This window comes from Somniosus microcephalus, chromosome 31 (assembly GCF_052327205.1).
Source record: "Somniosus microcephalus isolate GS21.2 chromosome 31, FLI_Smic_1.0, whole genome shotgun sequence".
Lineage (NCBI taxonomy): Eukaryota > Metazoa > Chordata > Chondrichthyes > Squaliformes > Somniosidae > Somniosus > Somniosus microcephalus.
Genome location: NC_141017.1, coordinates 30,222,584 through 30,250,511, shown reverse-complemented (window position 1 = coordinate 30,250,511; position 27,928 = coordinate 30,222,584). Strand labels below are relative to the sequence as shown.

The window sequence follows — 27,928 nt, the reverse complement described above, 5'->3', positions numbered from 1 at the left end:
AAGAGGTAGAAGCAGATGAACAGTGCCCAAAGTCTAACTTGCTTTGACACCAGTATAATTTGTGCATTCTCCAGGGAATTGTTAAAATTGTATGAGCTGCACTTTTCCCTTGAAGTTAAAAGCAAACTACTGCAGATGTTGGGACTCTGAAACAAATACAGAAAATACTGGAAACACACAACAGGTCAGTCTGCATCTGTGGAGAGAACAGACAAGGTAACGTCCAGTTCCGAAAAAGGGCTGCTCCCGAAATGGAAGACTGCCTTCTCCACAAATGCGGACTGGTCTGCATTTTTCCTCAGGATGTCTCAAAGCGCTTCACAGCCAATGAATTACTTTTTGAAGTGCAGTCACTGTTGTAATGTAGGAAATGCGGCAGCCAATTTGCGCACAGCAAGCTCCCACAAGCAGCGACGTGATCAGGACCAGATCATCTGTTTTTAAGTGGTGTTGGTGGACAACTGCACAAATCCAAATGTAAAAGCTCTTCACAACATTATACAAAAGAGAGAAGTCACACAACACCAGGTTATAGTCCAACAGCTTTATTTGAAATCACAAGCTTTCGGAGCGCTGCTCCTTGTCCACCCCAGTCCAACACCGGCATCTCCACATCATTATACAAAAGACAACTTAAACACGCAACTCCTAACTTAATACAAGTAATTGGTGTAGTCTTACCCCTGCGATCCATATCCTCCCTCTGAATGGACCCTCTTTACTCTTTCCAGATAAGCCATTGGAAATTCTGTCGCAACGGCTGGCTCTGGGAGTGGTTAAAAAGGGAAAGAATGGTGATAATTAAAATCAGTAAAATTCCAAAAGACGGAACATTTCATTATTTCCTAGCCCACAGAACAGAACAGAACATGGCACGATCTAGTGACTCCTGCGCAGATGTAGGTAATATCACTCCTCCAGTAAATCACTGCAGGTTGGTTAACAGGAGTCAGGTCATTCTACAGGAAACTCTGGTATCCGGCACTGACGGGACTGGGATGGTGCCGGTTGATTAAAAATTCCGGATGACGGAGAGGGTTATCTACCGAGGCTATTTTTAACAAACAAAAATAAAAAAAATCAAGAAATGTGCAGTATACAGTAATTGGGTACTCGCCTACAGAATGTTGTGTTAAATGGATGGTGGAAGATGCTTGATTAAGTACAGTACTGCCAGTTGAGGGTAATCCATAACTCTTTAATTACTTAACAGTAAAACAAAACTTATACAGTAAACGACTGCATACAGCGCGGGAGAGTCAGACTCCTGTTATTGAGGTGTTCCGACTTCCGGCAGCGCCAAGAGGCCGAGTAGTGGCAGTTTGGAGAACTACCCCCACTGACTAACTCGGCCACCGCGGGAGACTCGGACTCGGCAACATTGCCGGTTATTGAGGTGTTGTTTTCGGAGTGTGAATTTTGTCGGTTAATGGAGAATTCCGGATTATTTAGGTGCCGTTTAAATGAGAGTTTCCTGTATATGCAGAAGGATGCAATATGGGGTTGGAACCAACAAAAAAAGGAGACTTGCATGCATTGTTCCCTCTAATTTCTTTTTTGGGTGCGCGGCCCCTTTAACGGGCTGTGCAGTCCATTCAATTTTCCGCGCAAGCCAGCAAGCGGCCTGTGCCAAGACCTCCAGGCCGCTGTACGGCCGCGATGCTCGACGGGCACGTTGCTTGCATTTAGCTAGTGCACTGCTGCATGTCTCAGACTTCTCAAAGCACTGCACATGGGTTACTTTTGAAGTGAAGTCGCCGTTAAGAAAGCAAAGGTGCAGCCACTTCCCGCACGCAAAGAGCAGCAAGACGAATCACTCGAAAATCTGTTCGTTAGTTGGAGGAACGGCGACACGCACAAGGTGAGATTGTGGGGTTACAAATTTAGAAGACCTAGGCTGCCACCGAGAGAGATGAGCACACACAGGCACAGCAGCAGAGAAAGAGGTGCTGAGATGTGTCACTCTCGAGCCTCCTAGCTGCGAATTAGAGGAACAAGACCTGGGAGCAGGTTGCCAATCAGCCCCTTGACGGGGGGGGGGGGGGGCGGGTGCATGCATGGGAAGGGGTGAAATAAAAATAATCAACCGATCAAGGCAATACAGGAAACTCTCTTTTTACCGGCACCTAAATAACCGGAAATCTCTCTTAACCGGCAAAATTCAGGAGTAGGTTCAGGTAAAGTTTTACTTCATATTGTTCTTTGTTCTTTGATGTAATGTTTTCCTGACTGACCTGTTTGGACACCATTCACACCTTTGATTGCTGTGATTATCTCTCTGCCGAGGTGTGATAAAGGGCAGTTAGAAAGATTACCTGTAATCATCTGACATTATTCTCTGACTATATAATCTGTGTCTATATGCATCTCTCCACTTCACCTGACGAAGGAGCAGCGCTCCGAAAGCTTGTAATTTCAAATAAAACTGTTGGACTATAACCTGGTGTTGTGTGACTTCTTACATTACTTCATATTGGTGGCCGTGTAACCGGGGTTCCTGGATCTGTGGCCGTGTAACCGGGGTTCCTGGATCTGTGGCCGTGTAACCGGGGTTCCTGCACCTGTTGCCATGCAACAGGGACGCCTGGATCTGTAGCCGTGTACGGGGCTCTCGTACCTTAGTAAGTATACCTCTCTGTAATCAAGACTTTTTGATCAACCAGCACCACGCCGGTCCCATCGGTGCCGGATAAAAAAGTTTCCTGTATTTGGGAACCACAGCTACTACAAGTTCTCTTTTCCCCCTTGAACCCCATACTAATTTTGCTCCCTTTCTCCTCTCACCTGGTTTCACAAGTGCAGATATGTCAAACAAATGCTCATTACCCACACGTGAGCCTAGACAAGGATCGCCAACAGGCTACCTGACCATGCTGGACAACACAACTGAGCCCAACCCCGTCCTCATCCACGCGCACGTACTTTCCAACGGGCAGCAGGCAGGCAGAGAAGCCTGGCTGATCTTTCCCCTCCCTGGCATCCTCTCAGGGATACCAAATGAACCGATCGCAGATCAGAGAACAAATCTGTTTGAGAAGCTTGGCACCATCCAGGACGCAGCAGTCCGCTTGATCGGCACCCCATCCACCACCTTAAACACTCACTCCCTCCACCACCGGCGCACCGTGGCTGCAGTGTGGACCATCTACAAGATGCACTGTGTCATGAATCTCATCATGACTCATGAAGTAACACCGGGCGGCCAGCTGGTGGCGCCATCCAGGGAGTATAAATACTCGGGCGTGGGCCCAGCTTGCTCAGGATGTTTCTGTAACCAGGAACTAGTGATGTAACTAGAATCTCATGGTTGTGAAACAGTTGATTAAAGCCTTGTTTTATACTCAAACCAAGTGCTCAGCAGTCTTTTTACATCACACTGCAGCAACTCGCCAAGGCTCCTTTGGCAGCACCTCCCAAACCCGCGATTTCTACCGCCTAGAAGGACAAGGGCAGCAGGCGCATAGGAACACCACCACCTCCAAGTTCCACTCCAAGTCGCACACCATCCTGACTTGGAAATACATTGGCCGTTCCTTCATCGTCACTGGGCCAAAATCCTGGAACTCCCTCCCTAACAGCACTGTGGGAGCACCATCACTACACGGACTGCAGCGGTTCAAGAAGGCGGCTCACCACCACCTTCTCAAGGGCAATTAGGAATGGGCAATAAATGCTGGCCTTGCCAGCGACGCCCACATCCAGTGAACGAATTTTAAAAAGAGAGATTCGGATGGTGTTTTAACACGCTGTACTACCCCAACCCCATCAAAGCGAGAAAGATTTCCTACCAGACAGGAAGAATGTGTCGTGCTGGTCTCGGGCTGGGTGTTGCTGCGGTTGGAAGAGGGAGTCAAAGTTCCAGAATGAACTCTCAATGAAGTTATTGGTCGGCATTTCTGTGAAACTTAAGATTAAGAAAAAAATTTTACAAACCACTCGAGGGATGGCAGGAATTGTTCCTCCTCATCACTATGTTGTCAAAAGTGACACTAATAAAAACACATGGACAGGGCGTAGCCACAGCCTGTTATAGCGGACTCAAAAATACATTAAAAACTCAGAGACTCACTGACACAATGCACAAAAGGTTATTTTAGTCCTCAACTAATAAGGGTTGCACGTCTTGTCTCGAATTGGCTGGAAATATTTCCAAAATAAAGAGAGAAATTGCGGATATGAAATGGCAGGTTCACCAGATTGATCCCTGGGATGGTTGTCCTATGAGGAGAGATTGAGCAGATTCTCTCTGGCGTTTAGAAGAATGAGAGGGGATCTCATTGAAACGTATAAAATTCTGACAGGACTCAACAGACTAGATGCAGGAAGGATGTTCCTGATGGTCGGGGAGTCCAGAACCAGGGGTCACAGTCTAAGGATAAGGGGTAAGCCATTTAGGACTGAGATGAGGAGGAATTTCTTCACCCAGAGAGTGGTGAACCTGTGGAATTCTCTGCCACAGAAGGCAGTTGAGGCCAATTCATTAAATATATTCAAGAAGGAGTTGGATATATTTCTTAAGGCTAAAGGGATCAAGGGGTATGGGGAGAAGGCAGGGACAGGGTACTGAATTTGGATGATAAGCCATGATCGCATTGAATGGCGGAGCAGGCTCGAGGGGCCGAATGGCCTACTCCTGCTCCTATCTTCTATGTTTCTATGTTTAAGACTGAGGTGAGGAGAAATGTCTTCACTCAGAGTGTTGTGAATCTTTGGAATTCTCTGCCCCAGAGGGCTGTGAATGCTGAGTCTTTGAGTATATTCAAGGCTGAGATCGATAGATTTTTGGACTCTCGGGGAATCAAGGGATATGGAGATCGGGCGGGAAAGTGGAGTTGAGGTGGAAGATCAGCCATGATCTTATTGAATGGCGGAGCAGGCTCGAGGGGCCGAATGGCTGACTCCTGCTCCTAATTCTCATGTTCTTGTATTTCAGTTCTGATCACTTGGGTCCTTAAAACCAGGGGAGTAGTGCACGGTCTTTTGGGTTAGATGTTAATGGGAGGCCCTGTCTGCCTGTTCAGGTGGACCGAAGAGATCCCGAGGCGTTCTCGGAAGAGTAGCAAGGAAGTCGGCCAGAGTAGTTGGAATGTGGAACTTGCTACCACATCTCCGCATTCGGTCTAACAACACCTTCGTACAATGAGTCACTACTTTTCCCCTGTAGGTAGATGGGGGCTTCCTAAAGCAGAATGGCGCCTGTCTGCCAGTCTCCTGGATGACTCAGTGAGTGAGTGTTTGGGTTGGTCCACTGTTGACGTAAATGAAGCCAGTGCTTTGATTGCAGGTGCAGGCGCACAATTCCACGTCGGGGAAGGGAGTGGCGTCGTATACAATAGGGAGTAAGTGCACCAATTACAGAGTGATCTGGACAGGCTGGGACGAGAATGGAGAGATGTAGTTTAAGGTGGAGAAATGCAATGTCAAAAGACGGAGGAGTGAAACAAAACAAAACAAAAGCAAAAAGACACGGAGAGATCGCGGGGAGGGCGGCTGTAACGGAAAACACCCTTAAACAGTCAGCACAATGTGAAACAGGAGAAAAAGGCAAAGGCCCTGGTCTTGGAGTGGATACAGGGAAGGGCAATTAAGTTCACTGTTGAACGGGGTGCAGCAACACCCGGGGGGGTGTACGCACACAAATCTTTGAAGGTGCCAGGACAAGTTGCGAAGGCTGTTTTTAAAAAAAAGCATACGGTATCCTTGGCTTTATAAACAGAGACCGAGAGTACAAAAGCCAGGAAGTTCTTGCTAAACCTTCACAAAAAAATCACTGGTTAGGCCCCAGCTGGAGTATCGTGGCCAATTCCGGGCACCGCACTTTAGGAAAGATGTCGAGGCCTTGGAGAGGGTGCAGAGGAGATTTACCAGAATGGCACCGGGGATGCTGGACTTCAGTTACGTGGCGAGACTGGAGAAGCTGGGGTTGTTCTCCTTAGAGCAGAGAAGGTTAAGGGGAGATTTGATAAAAAGGTCAAATCATGGCAGTGTTTTGATAGAGTAAATAAGGAGAAACTGTTTCCACTGGCAGGAGGGTCGGTAACCAGAGGACACAGGTTTAAGGTAATTGGCAAAAGAACCCGAGGAGATGAGGAATTATTTATTTATTTATTTATTTTTAAAACAGCGAGTTATGATCTGGAATTTACCGCCTGAAAGGGTGGTGGAAGCAGATTCAATGGTAACTTTCAAAAAGAGAAATAGATAAATAACAAAAATTTTGCATTGCTGTGGGGAAGGAGCGAAGGACTGTGACTAATTGGATAGCCCTTTCATTGGAATTTAGAAGAATGAGAGGTGATCTTATTGAAACATATAAGATACTGAGGGGCCTCGACAGGGTAGATGCAGAGAGGATGTTTCCCCTCGTGGGGAAATCTAGAACTCGGGGGCACAGTTTCAGAATAAAGGGTCGCCCTTTTAGAACTGAGATGAGGAGGAATTTCTTCTCTCAGAGGGTCGTAAATCGGTGGAATTCTCTGCCCCAAGAGAGCTGTGGAGGCTGGGTCATTAAATACATTTAAGGTGGAGATAGACAGATTTTTGCAAGATAAGGGAGTGAAGGGTTATGGGGAGCGGGCGGGGAAGTGGCTTTGAGCCCAAGATCAGCCATGATCTTATTGAATGGCGGAGCAGGCTTGAGGGGCCGAGTGGCCTACTCCTGCTCCTATTTCTTAAGTTTCAAAAAGCTGGCACAGGCTCGAGGGGCCAAATGGCCTCCTTCTGCATCACTGTAGAGGTTTAATAAATTAAACTTCACTTACCCCATTTCCAGGAATATCTGTCGGAATTGCGTTCGGACTTTCATCAAGGGGTGAAGGTGGCCACACTCCGGAATAATGCCCAGGGCGTCAAAGTTGTACGGCTTGAACTTTTTACCTTGCCATGAACCACTGTCAACAGATTCCACATCTTAAAAAGGACCTCAGCACTGCTTTCAGCAACAGTAACCCAGAGAGCGCTGATCAGGCGGGGAGACTCAAATTTAATTTAGGGAAGCATAATCAATCGTCACACTGTGTGTTTTATTATGGGTACAAAGATTAATAAATATTCTAGTTTAGAAGAGGAACGAAACTGGGTTAAGACCTGCATTTATATAGTACCTTTCACGACCACCGAACGTCTCAAAGCACTTTACAGCCAATGAAGTACTTTTTGAAGTGCAGTCGCTGTTGTCATGTGGGAAGTGCAGCAGCCAATTTGCGCCAGCAAGCTCCCAGAAACAGCAATGCAATAATGACCAGATACAGGTTGGACCCCGGTAATCCGGCACCCTCGGGACCAGGCCGGTGCTCCACCACTGAAAATTCCGAACCACTGAAGGTGTCGAAAGTCACCACAAACACCGCCGCCACCTGCTGCTCCTCTTCCTGCTACTGCCTTCCCCGTGCCGCCGCTGACCCCGCCGCCCACGGGCTGCTCGGGCTCCATCGCTCCGCCGAGCCGTCGGTGATGCTGCGCAGTCCAGGCGCCGATCCTGACCCGGCGGCGGTCCCGGGACCCGAGCCGGACCCATCCCAGGGAGGGAATGTGACAGCAGGACCTTCCTCGTGCCGGACCACTCAAGGTGCCGGACCGTCGGGTGCCGGATTACCGGGGTTCAACCTGTAATCTGTTTGAGTGATGTTGATTGAGGGATAAATATTGGCCCCAGGACACTGGGGAGAACTCCCCTGCTCTTCGAAATAGTGCCATGGAATTTTTTACGCCCACTTGAGAGAGCAGACGGGGGCCTCGGTTTAACGTCTCATCCGAAAGACGGCACCTCCGGCAGTGCAGCACTCCCTCAGTACTGACACTGGGAGTGTCAGCCTAGCTTTATGTGCTCAAGTCCCTGGGGTGGGACTGTGAACCCACAACCTTCTGACTCAGAGGCGAGTGTGCTGCCCACTGAGCCATGGCTGAGGTGGAACAGCAGTTTATGTCAAGAAAAAAGTGACAAATTCAGTCTGCTGTTTGTAAGTGTACTACGTGGTGTGGTACGGAGCCATGCAGAGCAGGACGGTACCTGCTCCAATGCCCATTTTATGCTGCTGGGCTGAGCGATCTCCCCCCAGAGCATCAGACGGACTATTATAACTGGCTTCAGCACCAAGCAGAGAGGAACAAATAAAAAAATCAACCAAGGTTTCCGCTCCCAATTACTATCCCGTGACTCTGCTACAGAGTGGGCACGAACGGCTTTCGGGCGCAACTGTGCGGCCTTTCTGCGCTTCAACAGCACGCCGCCGCTCGCCACCCAGCGAATAGCCACTTTGACCGTGTACTAAAGGCCGGCTGGCCTCCCGAGGCAGGGTCAGTGCTGCGCTTCTCAGGGGGCGGCTGAAAGAAAAAACTGAAAAAGAAACCTCTCCTATTTAAACTCAAACTAATGCTCCAGTACTGCTCACGAGTGCAAGTTTTAGAACTGCTTAGTTTGCGTCTCCTATTCGGAGGCTGCTGAGGGGGCACTGCTTCGTTGGCGTGTAGTCTGCCACAGCATGATCCCATACTGACCTACCCATTACGGCTGCCAGCTTCACGGTGTGTGCGCGCCTGGGGCACAGGCCCATCACAGAGCCTTGACCACTGCTGACGGTGTTGAATAGAAATAGGTTTCCGTTTAAGCCACAATGCCTTGGACACTTATTTACTGTGAAGTCCTTATGCCTGTTTTGACAGCTCTGAACTCTTACTTGGCTATCATCTCCGGAGTAAGGTCAGTATCCTGTTTAACCACGGTGGTGCTGAACGAGCTTCCTTTGGTGATCCAATAGGTCTTCACAGTCCTACAGAAAAGCAGAGTGCAATGGTTGGCTCACGGAAATATAGGCGACTTTCATTTTTGGACTACAGGAAACTCTCTTTTTACCGGCACCTAAATAACCGGCAATCTCTCTTAACCGGCAAAATTCAGGAGTAGGTTCAGGTAAGTTTTACTTCACATTAGTGGCAGTTCCTGGATCTGTGGCTGTGTAACTGGGGTTCGTGCACTTGTTGCTAAGCAACAGGGACGCCTGGATCTGTGGCCGTGTACGGGGCTCTCGTTCCTTGGTAAGTATAGCTCTCTGTAATCCGGACTTTTTGATCAACCGGCACCACGCCGGACCCGTCGGTGCCGGATAAAAAAAAAGTTTCCTGTACTTTTGAAGTGGTCGCTGCTGTAATGTAGGAAACGTGGCAGCCAATTTGTGCACAGCAAGCTCCCACAAACAGCAACGTGATAATGACCGGATCATCTGTCTTTAGTAATGCTGATTGAGGGATAACTATTGGCCCAGGACACCAGGGATAACTCCCCTGCTCTATTCCAAATAGCACCGTGGGATCTTTTACGTCCACCCGAGAGAGCAGACGGGACCTCGGTTTAACGTATCATCCGAAAGACGGCACCTCCGACAGTGCAGCACTCGGTACTGCACTGGGAGCGTCAGCCTAGATTTTTGTGCTCAAGTCTCTGGAGTGGGGACTTGAACCCAAAACCTTCTGACTCAGAGGCGAGGGTGCGGCCCACTGGGCCAAGGCTGACACGTATCATGTTGAGCATACATTCCCCAAAACCAAGCAGCTCAGACTTGGCAAACATGACTCTTGATGGAGTAACAAATATTAGAGAGAAAAACAGGAAAAAAATTCGGCATTTACAAATCCTGCAGAGAGACAGGACAAGGGGGTCACTGGGATGAATACAAGAAAGTGTAGAAACATGGTAACGGTGTGATCAGAGGGGCAGAGAGATCGAGAAAGAGGGATAGCAGCTTAGGCCAAGTGTAACGGTACAAAATTCTCTCAGTACCATATCGATAAGGGCAGTCAGAAATGAGGTAAAGACCATACAAGATGCAAACAGGCTTGAAACGGAGGATGAGCATAAAACAGTAAATATTCTGAATGAATACCTCCACCAAATATTCATCAACCTACAACCCTCCCAGATCTCTGCGCTCCTCCAATTCTGGCCTCTTGAGCATCCCCCGATTTTAATCGCTCCACCATGGCGGGCATGCCTTCAGCTGCCTGGTCCCCAAGCTCTGGAATTCCCTCCCGAAACCTCTCCACATTTCTCTCAAGCTTCAAGACGCTCCTTAAAACCTACTCCCTTGACCAAGCTTTTGGTCGTCTGTCATAATATCTCATGTGGCCCGGTGTCAAATTTTGTTTGATAATTGCTCCCGTGAAGCGCCTTGGGATGTTTTATTATGTTAAAAGCGTGAAATAAATACAAGTTGTTGAGGCATGAGCAACATGGCCTCTCCACAAAGTTATCCCAAGTAAAATCAGTGACTGTTATAAATAAGACAGAGGTCCTAGGGAGGCTCAGTCTATCCGGCACCAAGAAACAACGACAACAGAGCTCATCACAGGTGTGGGCGGATGTGTGTAGAGCTCCACTCTGCCCGCCCCACCCCAAGCAGGTAGGTGGTAATGTTGGGAGAGAGAGTGTATTCTTTCACAACACCCATATGAAGTTTTAAAAGCTCCCAGGTGCTTCCAACAGACCATTTAAGCATGTTAAAATGCAGCTTTTCACCAGACGAGAGTTATACCGTAGGCAGTGCGGACGCAAGAGCAGCGGGAGATGGCCGCATAGAGGCAGCCTCACACCACTTGGCTTCAGTGCAGTTGGGTCAGTTACAGATGGGAAACTTATAAGATTTTCTCTGGGCCATGGAGTTTTCTAGTTTATTTTAAAAAAAAGAAATGTTAGTTCATGGAAGGCAAGTGACGAGAGGTTGTGTGTGTGCCACCTGCTGGTCAAGCGTTGGTACAACACAGCAAAGCTACACAATACCTACTGCCATCTGCAGGAAAGAACTTGCAATTACAGCTTCCCTCTCTTTTTTCCGAGTCCCTTTATTTTTCTCTGGGGTTCCTCTGGCTTCACAGGAGCAGCAACTACCTGCAACTAACCTACTCCAATACCTCCCCCACCCCCATCAGTGCAGACTGCCTGGCATGCAATAGCATGCCAGGGAAGGACTCTGCTGCCCCTCCTGGGTGGGAGGCTCATGGTGCAGACAGACAGAATTAAGAAAATATACAGTGCCTTTCTCGACCTCAGGGACGTCTCAAAGCCAATTAAGTTATTTTTGAAGTGTAGTCACTGTTGTAATGTAGGAAACGTGGCAGCCAATGTGATAATGACCAGATAATGTTTTTAATGATGGTGATTGAGGGATAAATATTGTCCAAGACATCAGGGAGAATTCCCCTGCTCTTTAAAATAGTGACATGGGTTCTTCAACGTCCACCCGAGAGACCAGACGGGGCCCCGGTTTAACGTCTCATCAGTAAGACGGCACCTCCGACAGTGCAGCGCTCCCTCAGCACCGCACTAGGCGGGTCAGCCTGGATTGTGTGTTCAAGTCCTATTAACGCCGAGTGATGAACAGGCAGCCAGGGCGTACCAGACTGTCGGGAGTCTTGGTGCAAACAGGATTGGGAAAGCTAGAGTGGGTTTACCGTCAAACAGCGCAAGGTTAACAAGTTCGAGCAAATTGCCCATTTTCTCCGGACAATGCTGGCTGATGTTTGGCGAAAGTTTCACGAGCAGCGGCAGGCTTCGGGTACCCTGCCCAGGCGGCCATTTTCCGCGCAGGAGCCGCGGCAAGGAGCTAGTCTGACGGCACACGTACGGACTTCTGGTTAGAACTGACTGGACCCGACTCTGCTGGTTCCAGCCGCCCGTCAAAATCCAAGCGGCACAGATCCGATGTCACCAACAGGGAATTCAGGAGAAACGTCTTTACCCAGAGAGCGGTGAGAATGTGGAACTCGCCACCACAGGGAGTGGTTGGGGCGAACAGCACAGATGCATTTAAGGGGAAGCACATGAGGGAGAAAGGAATAGAGGGATATGTTGATGGGTTTAGGTGAAGTAGGGTGGGAGGAGGCTCGTGTGGAGCATAAACACCGGCACAGTCCAGCTGTGCCGAATGGCCTGTTTCTGTGCTGTAAATTCGATGTAAATTGCACTGAAGCCAAAAAGTGCCTCCTCGTACTGGTCCGAGTCCGCAGTGCCTACAGTATGACTCTCGTCTGGTGAAAAGCCGCATTTTAGAATGCTTAAGTGGTCTATTGAAGCACCTGTGAGCTTTTAAAATGTCATTGTGTGTGTGTGTTCTGAAAGAATACAGCCTCCACGCCCTCCTTCCCAACATTACCACACTTGTGAGGAGCTCTTGTTATTGCTGCTTCGCAGGCTGAGGCGAGTTTGCTCACACCATGGCTCTGATGCTTCCCATAGAAACATAGAAGATAGGAGCAGGAGTAGTCCATTCGGCCCCTTGAGCCTGCTCCGCCATTCAATGCGATCATGGCTGATCATCCAAATTCAGTACCCGGTCCCTGCTTTCTCCCCATACCCCTTGATCCCTTTAGCCTTAAGAAATATATCCAACTCCTTCTTGAATATATTTAATGAATTGGCCTCTACTGCCTTCTGTGGTAGAGAATTCCACAGGTTCACCACTCTCTGGGTAAAGAAATTCCTCCTCATTTCTGTCCTAAATGGCCTACCCCCTTATCCTTAGACTGTGACCCCTGGTTCTGGACTCCCCCGCCATCGGGAACATCCTTCCTGCATCTAGTCTGTCTAGTCCTGTTAGAATTTTATAAGTTTCAATGAGATCCCCTCTCATTCTTCTAAACTCCAGCGAGTACACGCCCAATCAACCCAATCTCTCCTCATATGTCATTCCTGCCATCCCAGGTATCAGCCTGGTGAATCTTCGCTGAACTCCCTCCATGGCAAGAACATCCTTCCTCGGATAAGGCGACCAAAACTGCACACAATACTCAAGGTGTGGTCTCACCAAGGCCCTGTACAACTGCAGCAAGACATCCTTGTTCCTGTACTCAAACCCTCTCGCTACGAAGGCCAACATACCATTTGCCTTCTTAACCGCCTGCTGCACCTGCATGGTCAAATAGCGTGTTGACACTTTGGGCAAAAGTTAAAGGGGAGGGGGTGGGGATCTAAACAACACGGGAAGGACATGAACAGAATAAAGACACAAGGCGGCAAAGCCTTTGGAAGACTTACACCTCACTGAGCAGCTTCCTCTTCTTCAGCTCGTTCTTCTCCTTGTCGCCCAGGCTGCTGTCCTTCCCTCGTTGGACCAGCAGCAACTTGGTTTTGACAGCATCTTCAATGCAATCGGTCTATCGGAGGAAGGCAAGATATACCCGAGCGTTAGATCGTAGGAAAGCAGGCAACAAACAAAGAAGAATCACTTAATTTGGACTCGCTGGACAACGAGCACACGAGAAAATTCATTCGCAGCAATTATTCCACACCGGGTACTCGATATTGGAACAGAGCATCAGAAAAACCCGTAAACGCCAGGTCAATTCACACCTTTGCAAAGGAACTAGATGAACAGCTGTGGTGAAAGGTGATCGGCGGTTATTGGAGCCAATGCTCAGAAATTTATGGCACAGGAGGAGGCCATTCAGCCCATTGTGTCTGCGCCGGCCGAAAGAGAGCCATCCCAGCCGAACCCCACTTTCCAGCTCTTGGTCCGTAGCCTTGTAGCCCACGGCACTTCAAGTAAGTTTTAAATGTGATGAGGATTTCTGCCTCTTTCATCATGGTAGATGCAGAAAAAGGTTCTCCTCAACTCCCCTCTAATCCTTCTACCAATTACTTTAAATCTATGCCCCCTAGTTATTGACCGCCTTCCTATCCGCTATCCAAACCCCTCATTACAGCTTACTGGATTGAATTGATTCACATACGGCTCAGAAAGTAAATATGGAGATCTGTTTGGTTGCAAGGGGAGAAAGACCCTGACTGAGATGATCAGGTATAGACTGCGGGGCTTGACGTCTGAATGGTCTTTTCATTGTTCCAATTTGCAATAAAGAAAAAAAAACAGGTTTGCAGGAGCGAAGCCCCCCCTCGCCTCCCTGTTTTTGAACTTGTTTGCTACCCCTCTGCCCCAACCAAGACGACAGATAAATGACTGGCTGTCAGGCTCACTATTGAGCCACCTGCTGGGAAGTCACAGAGGACCGAGAGTTGGTGCCCACTGACTGTTCCCTCCCAGCCTATGGGGGGAAAAAATGTCTGCCCTTCACTCGATTCCCCTCCAGGAGGACACAGGTAATGAGCAAGACAAGGAATTCACCACCCTGGCAATCACAGGTGCAGCTCTCGCATCTCGCCAGCTTTGCTTCGGGTTCAATCGCTATGTTTACCAAGCTATAAATCACCCAATGTGTTTCTCTACGTTCCATCATGTCTGGAGGATGAAGGAGTTGAAAGGACACTGTGACTATTAGCATCCAAACACTTAACACATTCATGTCCAACTCCTTTTAATGGAAGAGTTAATCAACACATTTTAAACAGGTTATAGTGGACAAAGGAATCGCATAAAGGCTCCTTGTGGTGTTAATATTTGCACATTGCAATGCCACAGTCCAAATTCCGGATGCCGAGATTCTCGCTTTGGAAATATCAAAACAAATACAATTACACGTATTTATATTAATTATCCTGTGAGCTAACACTGTTAAAAATCAGAGAGTGGGTGAATTTGAGCAAGACTGCAGATAACGCAATGGTTAAGTTGTTGTGTGCCCTGGACACAGACAAATAAACCGGTAAGGGCGATAGCAAAATACTGCGGATGCTGGAAATCCGAAATAACAACAGAAAATGCTGGGAAAACTCAGCAGGCCAGGCAACATCCGTGGAGAGAAAATAGAGTCAATGTTTCGGGTCGAAACCTTTTGTCAAGACTGGAAAGGCACAGGAAATGAAATAGATCGAAAGGCCAGGCTGGGAGAGAACAAAAGAGAAGTGAAGAGACATTAAGAGGTATTCAAAACCAGACGAGATGGTGATAGGACTGGTGGAGACAAAAGACGGCTCTAGATTAGGTGTGAAATGCGCTGGCAGAATGAGAGACAGTTGCCATGTGGGAGAGAGAAAAAGGGGGAAAGGCCAAAACAAAGGTGTGGATAAAAAATAAGTAAAAATATAATAGGGGCCGAGGTTATGATCTGAAATTGTTGAACTCGATGTTGAGTCCAGAAGGCTGTAAAGTGCCTAATCTGTGGAACAATGCAAGAGGCCGAGTACAGTGAGGTCTGAGTGGGAGTGGGGCGGAGGGCCCTGGTTCAATCACATATCTGCGCTGATCTTGCTTAAGGTCGCAACAGGGGCACTGCAATTGGACTCCGCACCCCGAGGTTGAGGGAAGAGAAATTAAAGCTATTCAGGGTTCCTGCTCGTGATCGCTTATCCGGTGACTCCTGCAGGCACATGACTATATGTAGACTTCAGGAGAGAGAGGGAGAGAACAAGATTACAGAAGGGGGGAGGAAGAGGGGACAGAATATCAGTATTCAGGAGTACAATGAATTTAGAGCAAAGGAAGAAAAAAAAAGAGAAAACCTATTTCTGGAACATTCACTACTACTTATTTATTATATGCTGCCTGGTGTTACGGATTCAGACTTGTATCGCAAGGTTTATCAAGCTCGGCACTGGTGTAACAAGCTCCTTATCACGGCTCTGCCATCAGGGGAAGGCACTGAGCCATGGCCGAATGCCTCTCCACAGGCAGGTACAGAGTAGTCCGATACGAGGCTCCCAAAACAAGCGCTCTACTCGGAGCTCCGGCACGGCAAGAGAGCCCCAGGTAGGCAGAGGAAACGCTTCAAGGACACCCTCAAAGCCTCCTTGAAAAAGTGCAGCATCCCCACCGACACCTGGGAATCCCTGGCCCAAGACCGCACAAAGTGGAGAAGCTTCCGGGAAGGCGCCGAACACCTCGAGTCTCTTCGCCGGGAGCAAGCGGAAGCCAAGAGCAGGCAGTGCACGTCAACACAAGCACCCCACCCACCCGCCCCCTTCAACCACCATCTGTCCCACCTGTGACAGAGACTGTAGGTCCCCCATTGGACTCATCAGTCACCTGAGAACTCATTTTTAATGTGGAAGCAAATCATCCTCGGCTCTGAGGGACTGCCTAAGGAAGAAAGAACAGAGTACAGGAAACTTTGGTTTATCCGGAGGTTGTATGTCCGGAATACTCGATCTAACGGCAAAAATCAGGAGCCGTTTTTTTTAGTTCTCGTTCTTTTTGTTTTCCCAGTCAGGCACTGCAAGGTCTGTAGCTATAGCAACAGCTTCAGCTAGAGACGCTTGCAGCTGCAGCCAACTCTTTAGAAGCTGTTGCTAAGCAACAGTGTTTGTTGTCAGATACGGAGATGAAAACCTCCGTATGCTTCAACATTAACTTTGTATGTCCGGCAGTTTTGATAGATCGGCAACACGCCGGTGCCGGATATCACAAAGTTTCCTGTAGTACCAGCAAAGGGACTGACCTGCTCAGCAGGACGAGGCGGCGTTGGCAAGAGCCCAGTGGTGCGTGGACACTGACCACAAGAACGTAAGAAACAGGAGCAGGAGGAGGCCATTCGGCCCCTCGAGCCTGCGCCGCCATTCAATAAGATCATGGCTGATCTTCTACCTCATCTCCACTTACCTGCACTATCCCCATATCCCTTGATTCCCTTAATATTCAAAAATCTATCGATCTCTGTCTTGAACATACTCAACGACTGAGCCTCCACAGCCCTCTGGGGTAGAGAATTCCAAAGATTCACCACCCTCTGAGTGAAGAAATTCCTCCTCATCTCAGTCCTAAATGGCCGACCCCTTATTCTGAGACAGTGACCCCTGGTTCTAGACTATCCAGCCAGGGGAAACATCCTCCCAGCATCTACCCTGTCAAGCCCTGTAAGAATTTTGTGTTTCAATGAGATCACCTCTCATTCTTCTAAGCTCTAGAGAGTATAGGCCTAGTCTACTCAATCTCTCCTCATAGGACAATCCCCCCATCCCAGGAACCAGTCTGGTGAACCTTCGTTGCACTCCCGCTAAGGCAAGTATATCCTTCCTTAGGTAAGGAGACCAAAACTGTACACAGTACTCCAGGTGTGGTCTCACCGGGGCCCTATACAACTGTAGCAAGACTTCCCTACTCTTAAACTCCAATCCCTTTTGGGCTTATACTCGCTGGAGTTTAGAAGAGAGGGGATCTCATTGAAACTTATAAAATTCTAACAGGACTAGACAGACTAGATGCAGGAAGGATGTTCCCGATGGCGGGGAGTCCAGAAACAGGGGTCACAGTCTAAGGATAAGGGGTAAGTCATTTAGGACAGAGATGAGGAGGAATTTCTTCACCCAGAGAGTGGTGAACCTGTGGAATTCTCTGCCACAGAAGGCAGTTGAGGCCAATTCATTAAATATATTCAAGAAGGAGTTGGATATATTTCTTAAGGCTAAAGGGATCAAGGGGTATGGGGAGAAAGCAGGGACAGGGTACTGAATTTGGATGATCAGCCATGATCTCATTAAATGCCGGAATAGGCTCGAGAGGCCGAATGGCCTACTCCTGCTCCTATCTTCTATGTTTCTATGCAAGGGTGACCCCGAGCTTCCAGTCGCCTGTCACTTTAATTCTCCGCTCCTCTCCCACGCTGATCTCTCTGTCCTCGGCCTCTTACACTGTTCCAATGAAGCTCAATGTAAGCCCGAGGAACAGCTCCTCGTCTTCCGATTAGGCACTTTACAGCTTTCTGGACTCAACACTGAGTTCAACAATCTCAGACTATAACCCCTGCCCCCATTTTTCAGGCTGTTGATGATTCTGCCACCCCCATTTGCAACATTTAATCCCTCCTGCCTCCTGCCCTCGCACAGACTGTTCCTTCAGCTCCTTCCCCCCCTCCACCCCACTTTCTCTGCCTCTGCACCTGCTTAATATCTGCTACATCTCCAGCTTTTTCCAGTTCTGATGAAGGGTCCTAGACCCGAAACGTTAAGTCTGTTCCTCTCTCCACGGATGCTGCCTGGCCTGCTGAGTGCTGCCAGCATTTCCTGTTGTTATTAACCTGACTGGTCTGTTTTCTGCTGCTGATGGCCCTACTGAGCATAGCTGGCATTTTTTGATTTCATCCCTCAACAAAGATTACAGCCCTGGGGCGGGGGGAGAAAGAGGCACAGAAAGTTGCCATCAGCTGATTAAACCTGGACAGCTGTGCATGCGTTAGAAGAGACTCAAGTTATATAGCCACCAGGGAGTCTGGGGTCAACCCATCTACCTACAGCCTTATAGATCCGAGGTCCCCCTTCAGCGTTCTTGTCTATGCGGATCCACTTGTTAGACATGGCCTTGCTGAACCCCACTTTTCCACTTGGGAGTTTCTGTGCAAAACGTCGGAAAGAAAAAAAAAGGGTTAGTTTTTTGAAAGCAGCACTTAATCCTGTGCAAGAAATGCTGTTAAACTTGGGATCTGTAGCAAATGCAGTTTAACAAGATACACAGCATTAGAGGTTGACTGGATGTCACTGAATACACGTCCAAGACTTCTTAAAATGCACAGTAACCGTTGCAATGTGCTCACCATCAGGTCACTCTGAGTCATTCCGTTTGGCGGAATGGCATCGAAGACTTGGGCTTCGTGGCTGCCTTTCTCCACTATCTCCTTCCCTTCGTCGGTCAGCTCCCAGTGCTTGCTGGAGCGCAGCTCCGCCTCAATTATCTACAGTGGGAATAAACCGCAACGTGAGCTCAGCAGGGAAACATTTATGCATTATCGCTATTCCAACGTCAAGCATCTCTCACTGGCTGCGGTTGGTAAAAGCAGCTGGTTTTGGAGGCACAAGACCAGAAGGTCCCCCCCCCCCCGGTACAAGGCTCAGTCTGTGCCGAGTTAGCCGCGCTCTGGCTGTGCCGAGTTAGCCGAGCTCTGGCTGAGCACCAGATGGGCGACAACAATTCTCCTCGGTGCCATGAGGAGTGGGAGGACAGGAGAACACAAGAAATAGGAGCAGGAGGCGGCCATTCAGCCCCTTTGAGCCTGCTCCGGACGGAGGGGAGGAGGAAATTAGGCCGGGTTCCTGTCCTAACCTATGACCCCCCCCTGTTGTGGAGTGTGCACGTATGGAGTTTGGGCAAGGTCATAGTTGGCTCCGCTGCGATGCCCTCTGCAGCTGAACAACCGGATACGAATTCAGCCGACGATTTGCCCAGAGAGAGTGCCGAGAATGTGGAACTGGCTACCACAAGGAATGGTTGAGGCGAATAGCACAGATGCATTGAAGGGGGAAGCGAGATAAACACAGGAGGGAGAAAGGAATATGCTGATGGGGTTAGATGAAGAGGCTCGTGGGGAGCATAAACACCGGCATAATCCTGTTGGGCTGTACATTCCATGTCATTTAGGAAGTGGAGAAAATCTCCAGTGGTCCACCATAGTGTGTGATGTGGAGGGGAACTTGGGAGTACAACACTTGTAATACCAGTGAGGTGCGATTGCAGCAGGGCAAGTTTACTCTGGCAGTTTTCATTCGGCAGCCTACAAGATATCCACACTGTTACACCGGAAGCTTTGGCCTGGATATCTGACTTCGATACTGACATTTGATTTGCTTTGCTACTACAGGTAGACTATCCTTTATCCGAAAACCTCGGGACCAGACGTGTTTCGGTTTTAGGAAAATTTCGGATTTCGGAAGGTGCGCGAAAACACTTCGGTTTTCAGAGTAATTCGGTTTGCGGGAGTGCTGATAAAGGATGCACTATCCCTTATCCGAAAGGGTGGGGGTCGGCGGGGGGTTGTGGTCGGGGTGGGGGTCGGCGGGGGGGTCGGGAGTCGGTGGGGGTCGGGGTCGGGTTCGGCCGGGGGGTCGGCGGGGGTCGGGGTCGTGCGCACGACTTATGCTGAGCGATTTCGGTTTTCAGAAGTCATGCTTTGCGCCACTTTCGGCTTTCAGAGGTTTTCTGGTTTCGGATGTGCGGATAAAGGCTGGTACACTTACGCTGAGCGATTTCGGTTTTCAGAAGTGTGGAAAAATGCTACACTATCCCTTATCCGGCTAGGCCTGTAAGTCGTGCGCCACTCTGGTCATGTCGTGCGCACGACTTATGCTGACCGAAAAAACCTTCGGTTTTTAGAGGGTTTCGGTTTTCGGAAGTCCGGATAAAGGGTAGTCTACCTGTACCATACAAAAGAAGAAATTACAAGTCAATTTACAACAGAAAAGAGATGACAGTAAATGCATGCAGATATAAAATCTCCAATACATTGTGGACAGAGAATTTCCTGCACCATTGTAATAGAGCACTGACATCATCGGGCCCATTTTACAGCAGAAAAATCCCAGGAAATTATGGAGCAAGTGACTCAGAAACTGTAACGTGTAAAAAGGTTCAAGCTCTACTCCTTGTTCTATTCGCATCTTAGCATTTACTTAGCTAACTGTCTGACGATAGGATCACATTATTGAGAGCCAATACTCTGGTCCAAAGCAGCAGTAGACAGCTTCATCCAGTAAGTAACGAGTAGCAGCACGTACATTGCAATGGCTTTTTGCATTGGCTGCACCGGTTTGGATTTGCTGCAGTTTTGCAGCTAATTTCGACATAAAGTCGATGCGGTTTATTATGGAGTTCGTCGGCAACATCATAGTTGCAGGAGATTCCCACCATATCGTGGCTGCAGTGTGTACCATCTACAAGATGCACTGCAGCAACTCGCCAAGGCTTCTTCGGCAGCACCTCCCAAACCCGCGACCTCTACCACCTAGAAGGACAAGGGCAGCAGGCGCATGGGACCACCACCACCTCCAAGTTCCCCTTCAAGTCACATACCAACCTGACTTGGGAATATATCGGCCGATCCTTCATCGTCGCTGGGTCAAAATCCTGGAACTCCCTCCCTAACAGCACTGTGGGAGTAGCTTCAGCACACGGACTGCAGCGGTTCAAGAAGGTGGCTCACCACCACCGTCTCGAGGTGGGCAACTGCCGACAAGCAATAAATGCCAGGGACGCCCACAACCTGGGAATGAATTAAAGCAAGATCCAATTCCCCGCCTCGTAATTACAGTACAGAATTATACAGTCAGAGGCAGACAGAGGAGGCCCCCATGTGTGTAAGAGTTGGGGGGACACTGTCTGCCCGATTGAACAGTTCGGAACTGGGACTGTTTCTCTCGCTCTCTCTTTCCCCCTCCCTCTCTTTCTCCCCCTCGCTCTGTTTGTTTCTCTTTCTCCCCATCTCTCTTCCCCTCTTTCTCTCCCTCCCCCTCCCTCGAAGACCTCATTGAGCCACCTCCCCCCAACACCCCAGTGTACTCTCTTGTTGGGGTGTTTAAACAAATGGACTGCAAACTTTAAACAAAACTTAACAAATTAAATTAAAATTTGGTTGGCCGGGATGATGATGCACTCCAGTCCCCGCGGCGCCCACCGGTCGCGGAAGGCCTCGCGCGTGCTGGCGGACACCACGTGCTCCATCTCCAGGGCCACCTGGGCGCAAACATGGCCGCAGAACAGAAGCGAGCAATCGGGCCGAACGACCACCCCCTCCCCGACCGCCCGCTGCCTGGACCAGTTGATGGCTTTTTTGGCCAGGCCCAGTCCTATGAGGAGGTCTCCCCCGACCTGCCCACTCCCCTCCGCACCGGGTGACCAAAGATCAGGAGCGTGGGATTGAAGTGCAGCCAAAAATCGAGGAGCAGCCCCTTCAAGTAATGGAAGAGGGGCTGCAACCTCTCACACTCCGTATAAACGTGGAACACAGACTCCTCCAGGCCACAGAAAAGGCAGGCGGCCTGGGAGTCCGTGAACCTGTTTAAAACCATATTGCACGGGACTGCTCCGTGCAACACCCTCCAGACCATGCTCCTGGGCCTGTCGAAGATGCCCATAAACAGGTCCAGGCAGCAGGCAGTCGAGGGGGTCGTTCGGCCCGATTGCCTGCCTCTCGTCCGCGGCCATGTTCGCGCTCGGGTGGCCCTGGAGATGGAGCACGCGGTGTCCGCCGGCACGCTCGAGCCTTCCGCGACCGGTGGGCACCGCGGGGACTGGAGTGCATCATCATCACCCCGGCCAACACAATTTTGATTTGATTTGTTAAGTTTTTATTGATTTACAGTTGATTAGATTAATCAAAAGGTTAAAAAAAGTTGACTAGTGCGATCAAAAGAAGCACCCTCCAGACCCAGTCCCCAATACAGGTGCAGCAGCCGGTTAAGAAGGCAAATGGTATGTTGGCCTTCGTAGCGAGAGGGTTTGAGTTCAGGAACAAGGATGTCTTGCTGCAGTTGTATAGGGCCTTGGTGAGACCGCACCTTGCGTATTGTGTGCAGTTTGGGTCGCCTTATCTGAGGAAGGAAATTCTTGCCATGGAGGGAATGCAGCGAAGATTCACCAGACTGATACCTGGGATGGCAGGAATGACGTATGAGGAGAGATTGGGCTTATACTCGCTGGAGTTTAGAAGAATGAGCGGGGATCTCATTGAAACTTATAAAATTCTAACAGGACTAGACAGACTAGATGCAGGAAGGATGTTCCCGATGGCAGGGGAGTCCAGAACCAGGGGTCACAGTCTAAGGATAAGGGGTAAGCCATTTAGGACTGAGATGAGGAGGAATTTCTTCACCCAGAGTGGTGAACCTGTGGAATTCTCTACCACAGAAGGCAGTTGAGGCCAATTCATTAAATGTATTCAAGGAGGAGTTAGATATATTTCTTAAGGCTAAAGGGATCAAGGGATATGGAGAGAAAGCAGGGACAGGGTACTAAATTTGGATGATCAGCCATGATCGCATTGAATGGCAGAGCAGGCTCGAGGGGCCGAATGGCCTACTCCTGCTCCTATCTTCTATGTTTCTAATAGCCCACCCCAGTGTAAACATAGAAGAAGATAGGAGGTGTAGGCCATTCGGCCCCTCGAGCCTGCTCCGCCATTCAATGCGATCATGGCTGATCATCCAAATTCAGTACCCTGTCCCTGCTTTCTCTCCATATCCCTTGATCCCTTTAGCCTTAAGAAATATGTCCAACTCCTTCTTTAATATATTTAATGAATTGGCCTCCACTGCCTTCTGTGGTAGAGAATTCCACAGGTTCACCACTTTCTGGGTGAAGAAGTTCCTCCTCATCTCAGTCCTAAATGGCTTACCCCTTATCCTTAGACTGTGACCCCTGGTTCTGGACTCCCCCGCCATCGGGAACATCCTTCCTGCATCTAGTCTGTCCAGTCAATGAATGACAAGCCGCCGCCGCCGCCGCTTCTTCCACCCCATCCCCTCTTCCCTTCGAACCACTTACATCGCCCAGCGTCTGCAGGCTCTTGACGGCGCCCACCACCTGCTGGTGGTCGAGGCCCAGGCTGGCGGCCAGCTGCCCACTGTCGGCGCCTCCTCCTCCGTCGCCCTCCGCCTCCTGGAGCCGCAGCAGCAGCGCCTCGAGTAGCGCCCGCTCCGCCATCTTGCTGCAGCCGCCTGACCTCTGACCCCCCCGACCCCTCACACCGCCCTGGGATTCACCCAGCAACAACAGTCAAATCGGCCAAATAATCATTCCTCACAGCCCCTCAATAACCATCGCTCCAACCCTTTGAAATTCTGCCCCGATAAAAGATTTAATTTCTGATTGGTTTAAATCCGATCACGTGTCATCTCTGATCACCTGCCTGGCAATTCAATAGAAGCTCATTTGCTTTATATTTTCTAATATACTTATTTTTTTATTATTTATTAATAATCATACCTTATATTGGTTTTATTCAAAAGAGCTTTCTTCCTGTATTTAATCATTGCAGTAGAATTTTCATCCCCATCAATCAATCATGAGGGGTTGCTATGCCAACCCTCCAGGATTGTCCTGGTAAAAACAACTTTAATTTAACCCCCCCAAAAAGTGTACTTTTCTTTCATTTTTCTCTCTCTCAACACTTTTCATTTATTAGTAGGCTTCTCAGCTCCGGTCGGGTGTATTCCTGGAGGTTTGGTCGCATTTCATCAGGTGTTGTCCCCACTCCATGAGTGCCGCGCTGTCGGAGGCGCTGTCTTTCGGATCAGACGTTAAACCCAGGCCCCAGGGTGTTGCACGGAGCAGTCCCGTGCAATAAAGTTTTATAAACAGGTTCACAGACTCCCAGGCCGCCTGCCTTTTCTGCGGCCTGGAGGAGTCCGTCTTCCACGTATATATAGAACTAGCAGGGGGGGCCCAGCATTGCCAGGGCAGTTTAGAGGGCCGCGCGGTTGACGGCCGGCCGCTGCCGCTCCCCCGCTCTGTGTCTCGGGCCGCGCGGTTGACGGCCGCCCGCTGCCGCTCCCCCGCTCTGTGTCTCGGGCCGAGTGGTTGTGAGGCCCGGCCCAAGTGACCCCAACTCACCTCCCGGAGGACCTCCTCGTAGGACTGCTCCAAAAAAAGCCATCAACTAACTGGTCCTGGCAGCGGGCGGTCGGGGGGGTCGTTCGGCCCGATTGCCTGCCTCTCTTCCGCGGCCATGTTCGCACCCGGGTGGCCCTGGAGATGGAGCAGGCGGTGTGCGCCGGCACGCTTGAGGCCTTCTGCGACCGGTGGGCGCCGCGGAGACTGGAGTGCATCATCACCCCCGGCCAATGAAATTTTAATTTAATTTGTTAAGGTTTATTTAAAGTTTTATCAGTTACAGTCATTTTGTTTAATCACCTACCCAAGAGTACACATATTAGTCAATCTCCCGTGACATTGACTGCCAGTGAGTCCACAGGTGGAGCAGGGTTAAGAGGGCAAGGGATAATTGACCAAGAAAGCACAGAGGTAATTCAGTCCCTATTTTAAAGTCATACATTCTGCCCTTATTTTTATATTTCTATTATATTAAATGCGTGACAATTTTACATAGGCAATCTCCATTATAAATGTGGATGTAGAAATTTATAACGGAAAAAGATGTCAGGAAATGCTGCAGAAGTAAGGATTTTAATTTGCAAATGTGCATTGTTTCAGAGTGAACACAGGAACATAAGAAATAGGAGCAGGAGTCGGCCATACAGCCCCTAGAGCCTGCTCCGCCATCCAATAAGATCATGGCTGATCTTCGACCTCAACTCCACTTTCCTGCCCGATCCCCATATCCCTCGATTCCCCTAGAATCCAAAAATCTATTGATCACAGTCTTGAAAATGCTCAACGATTCAGCGTCCACAGCCCTTTGGGGCAGAGAATTCCAAAGATTCACAAACCTCTGAGTGAAGAAATTCCTCCTCATCTTAGTCTTAAATGGCCGACCCCTTATCCCGAGACTATGCCCCCTAGTTCTAGACTCTCCAGCCAGGGGAAACAACCTCTCAGCATCTGTCAATTCCCTTCAGAATCTTATATGTTTCAATGAGATCACCTCTCATTCTCCTAAACTCCAGAGAGTATAGGCCCAACCTACTCAATCTCCCCTTATAGAACAACCCTCTCATTCCAGGGATCAAGCTAGTGAACCATTGTTGCACCACCTCCAAGACAAGAATATCCTTCCTTAGCTAAGGAGACCAAAACTGTGCACAGTTTGGTCTTTTACAAGTGTCTCTTATCTCTTTTATAATGTCAACTATTTGGGTCTGTCATAAAATATCCGTATTATACGGTTATCCGTCCTTTGTAAGTATCTGTAGGACCTGGTTTCACTGTAGAGATAGTTGATAGAGATATTTTAAAACTGTTTGTATTTAAGGGAGCCACCTATTTAACTTTTAAGCTAATGACTATTCTTTTTGCAGAATCATAGAATGATACACCACAGAAGGAGGCCATACAGCCCATTGTGCCTATACCAACTATTTGAAAGAGCTATCCAATTAGTCCCACTGCCCTGCTCTTCCCCCATAGCCCAGCAATTTTTTTCTTTTTAAGTATTTATTCTATTCCCCTTTCGAAAGTTACTATTGAATCTGCTTCCACCGCCCTTTCAGGCCGCGCATTCCAGATCATAACAACTCGCTGTGTAAACATTTTTCCTCATGGCGCCTCTGGTTGTTGTACTAATTACTTTAAATCTGTGTCCTTTGGTTACAAACCCCTCTGCAACTGAAAACAATTTCTCCTTATTTACTCTATCAAAACCCTTCAAGATTTTGAACACCTCTATCAAATCTCCCCCTAAACTTCTCTGCTCAAAGGAAAACAACCCCAATTTCTCTAGTCTTTCATCTCTGATACCAGTCTAGTAAATCCCTTCTGCACCCTCTCTAGGGCTTTGATATCTTTCCTAAAGTGTGGTGCCCAGAATTGGCCAACAATACTCCAGCTGGGGCCTAATTACTAATCTTACAAACAACCTGCATCCAGTTCCAATCATACAGGTTAAACAGCATTCCATTGGCTGGTGAGTTGTCTAGGTGCTCAATGAGTTTGTTTAATCAATTATATGGCACTCTCAATATGAGGCTCTCAATTATAAGCTTCTCTCCATAGGCTAACAAACTTTGCCATGTTTGCATTCTGGATTTCAAGTTTTGTTAATAGCAATTCAATATAGCATCCAGCTTGTTACCACATGCAAAATCCTCTGTGACGGCATTCCAATAAAAGCAGTTTACAGTTTATTAACATTAATTGTAATAAAGAAGGGTAGTTTAATATTAATGAAATTATTTGCAAATATTAGTATAAAGTGTCGCATATTTAATCACCCGCTTGGATACTGTCTAATTCCACAACCCGACATCTAATTGCCTTCACTCCCTTTTGTACTCCATTCCTCTGCTTATTCTATCTTAACATCCTTTATCCTCATTCTCTTCAGCGTCCTTTCATTATTTTCCTGTGTTCCTCCCAAATAATTGTTACCTAACATAAGAACATAAGAACATAAGAAATAGGAGCAGGAGTAGGCCAATCGGCCCCTCGGGCCTGCTCCACCATTCAATAAGATCATGGCTGATCTGATCCTAACCTCAAATCTTCTATCACTCTCCATCCCACCCGAACCCATGTGATCTCCCGGGAGAGGCGAAAAACCAGATAAAAAACCCAATGGCCAATTTGGGAGAAAAAATCTGGGAAATTCCTCTCCGACCCATCTAGGCGATCGAAACTCGTCCAGGAGATCACTCTGTCCCTATATTTTCTACAGTACTTACCTTCTGTAAAGGCGATCTCCACCCCAGCCAGGAACAGGAATAAAACCATCTCCTGATCACTCCCTCCCTTAAGCCATCCCTCAACCAGACGACGTTGTATCTGAATATTTGAAAAAGTCCCACATAAGAGACTGTTATCGAAGGTAGAAGTCCCCGGAATTGAGGGCAAATTATTTACCTGGTTCGGAAATTTGCTGAGCGGCTGGAGACAGAGTAGGGATAATGGGTAGGTATTCAAATTGGCAGGATGTGACTAGTGGTGTCCCACATGGATCTGTGTTGGGGCCTCAGCTATTCACAATGGGCCGTAATTTTGCGGCCCCTATGGGTGCGTACGAGGTGCGCATGCAGCCACAAGTTCTGGGTTTAGGCCTGTGCAGCGCACGCGCTAAAACCCAGAGCTTGCGATCTATCAAGAATTCTCCCGACAGATGATCCACATCCCTGGGAAAAGGGCATCCGCGGGCGGAGAGTTGTGCTTCTGCCCAACGAATGCCCGGTGAAATTCTTATGCCCGGTAAAAGCAGGCGTAGGGCCTGCTTTTTCCAGCGTAAGAGTTTTAAAAAACAGAAAAATAAAATGTTATCAATAATTTATACATTTAAAAACTTGTTAAATAAGGTAGGTTTATTTTTAGCCCCTTTTTAGACCCTGTTCCTGGGACTAGGGACAGGGTCACTGGCAAGGCTTGGAAGCTAAGCTTAGAGCCAGGCCTGGTTAGTACCTGGAGGGGTGACCATCAGGGTAAGACCAGGTGCAGAAGGTCACAGAAGGAGCCCTGAGGAGGGGCAGTTGGTGAGGAGGTCACAGAAGGAGCCCCGGGAGGGGTGGCTGGTGAGCAGGCCCAGGCGTTGGGCTGAAGATTGTCAGACAGGAGGAGTGGTGGAAATGGAATGGCGGCGCGCACAGACGCAGCGGCTTTGCTTCTCCCAGGACGGTGCTATTTACGTTTAATGTTAATGTTATTTGTACTGGACTCATGGGAGCTTGCAAGATCACATTTTGTTG

General features: G+C 48.7%; 1 protein-coding gene across 3 annotated transcripts in view; it reads right to left on the bottom strand.

Annotated features, from left to right (window-relative positions):
- farsa (phenylalanyl-tRNA synthetase subunit alpha) overlaps positions 1-23,312 on the bottom strand; it is a 41,509-nt gene extending 18,197 nt beyond the window's left edge. Inside the window, exons 1-9 of one of the 3 annotated variants that reach the window (XM_085971699.1) lie at positions 23,127-23,197; positions 20,662-20,847; positions 18,409-18,546; positions 18,110-18,208; positions 13,025-13,143; positions 8,676-8,768; positions 6,762-6,890; positions 3,789-3,904; positions 682-766 (exon numbers count right to left, since the gene is read on the bottom strand). In XM_085971699.1, the coding sequence (XP_085827825.1) occupies positions 682-766; positions 3,789-3,904; positions 6,762-6,890; positions 8,676-8,768; positions 13,025-13,143; positions 18,110-18,208; positions 18,409-18,429 (662 nt within the window). In that variant the 5' untranslated portion in view covers positions 18,430-18,546; positions 20,662-20,847; positions 23,127-23,197. Of the gene's footprint in view, positions 1-681; positions 767-3,788; positions 3,905-6,761; positions 6,891-8,675; positions 8,769-13,024; positions 13,144-18,109; positions 18,209-18,408; positions 18,547-20,661; positions 20,848-23,126 lie in introns of all 3 variants that reach the window. The other 2 variants (XM_085971696.1, XM_085971698.1) reach the window with 2 other exon arrangements.
- Positions 23,313-27,928: the final 4,616 nt, after the last annotated feature.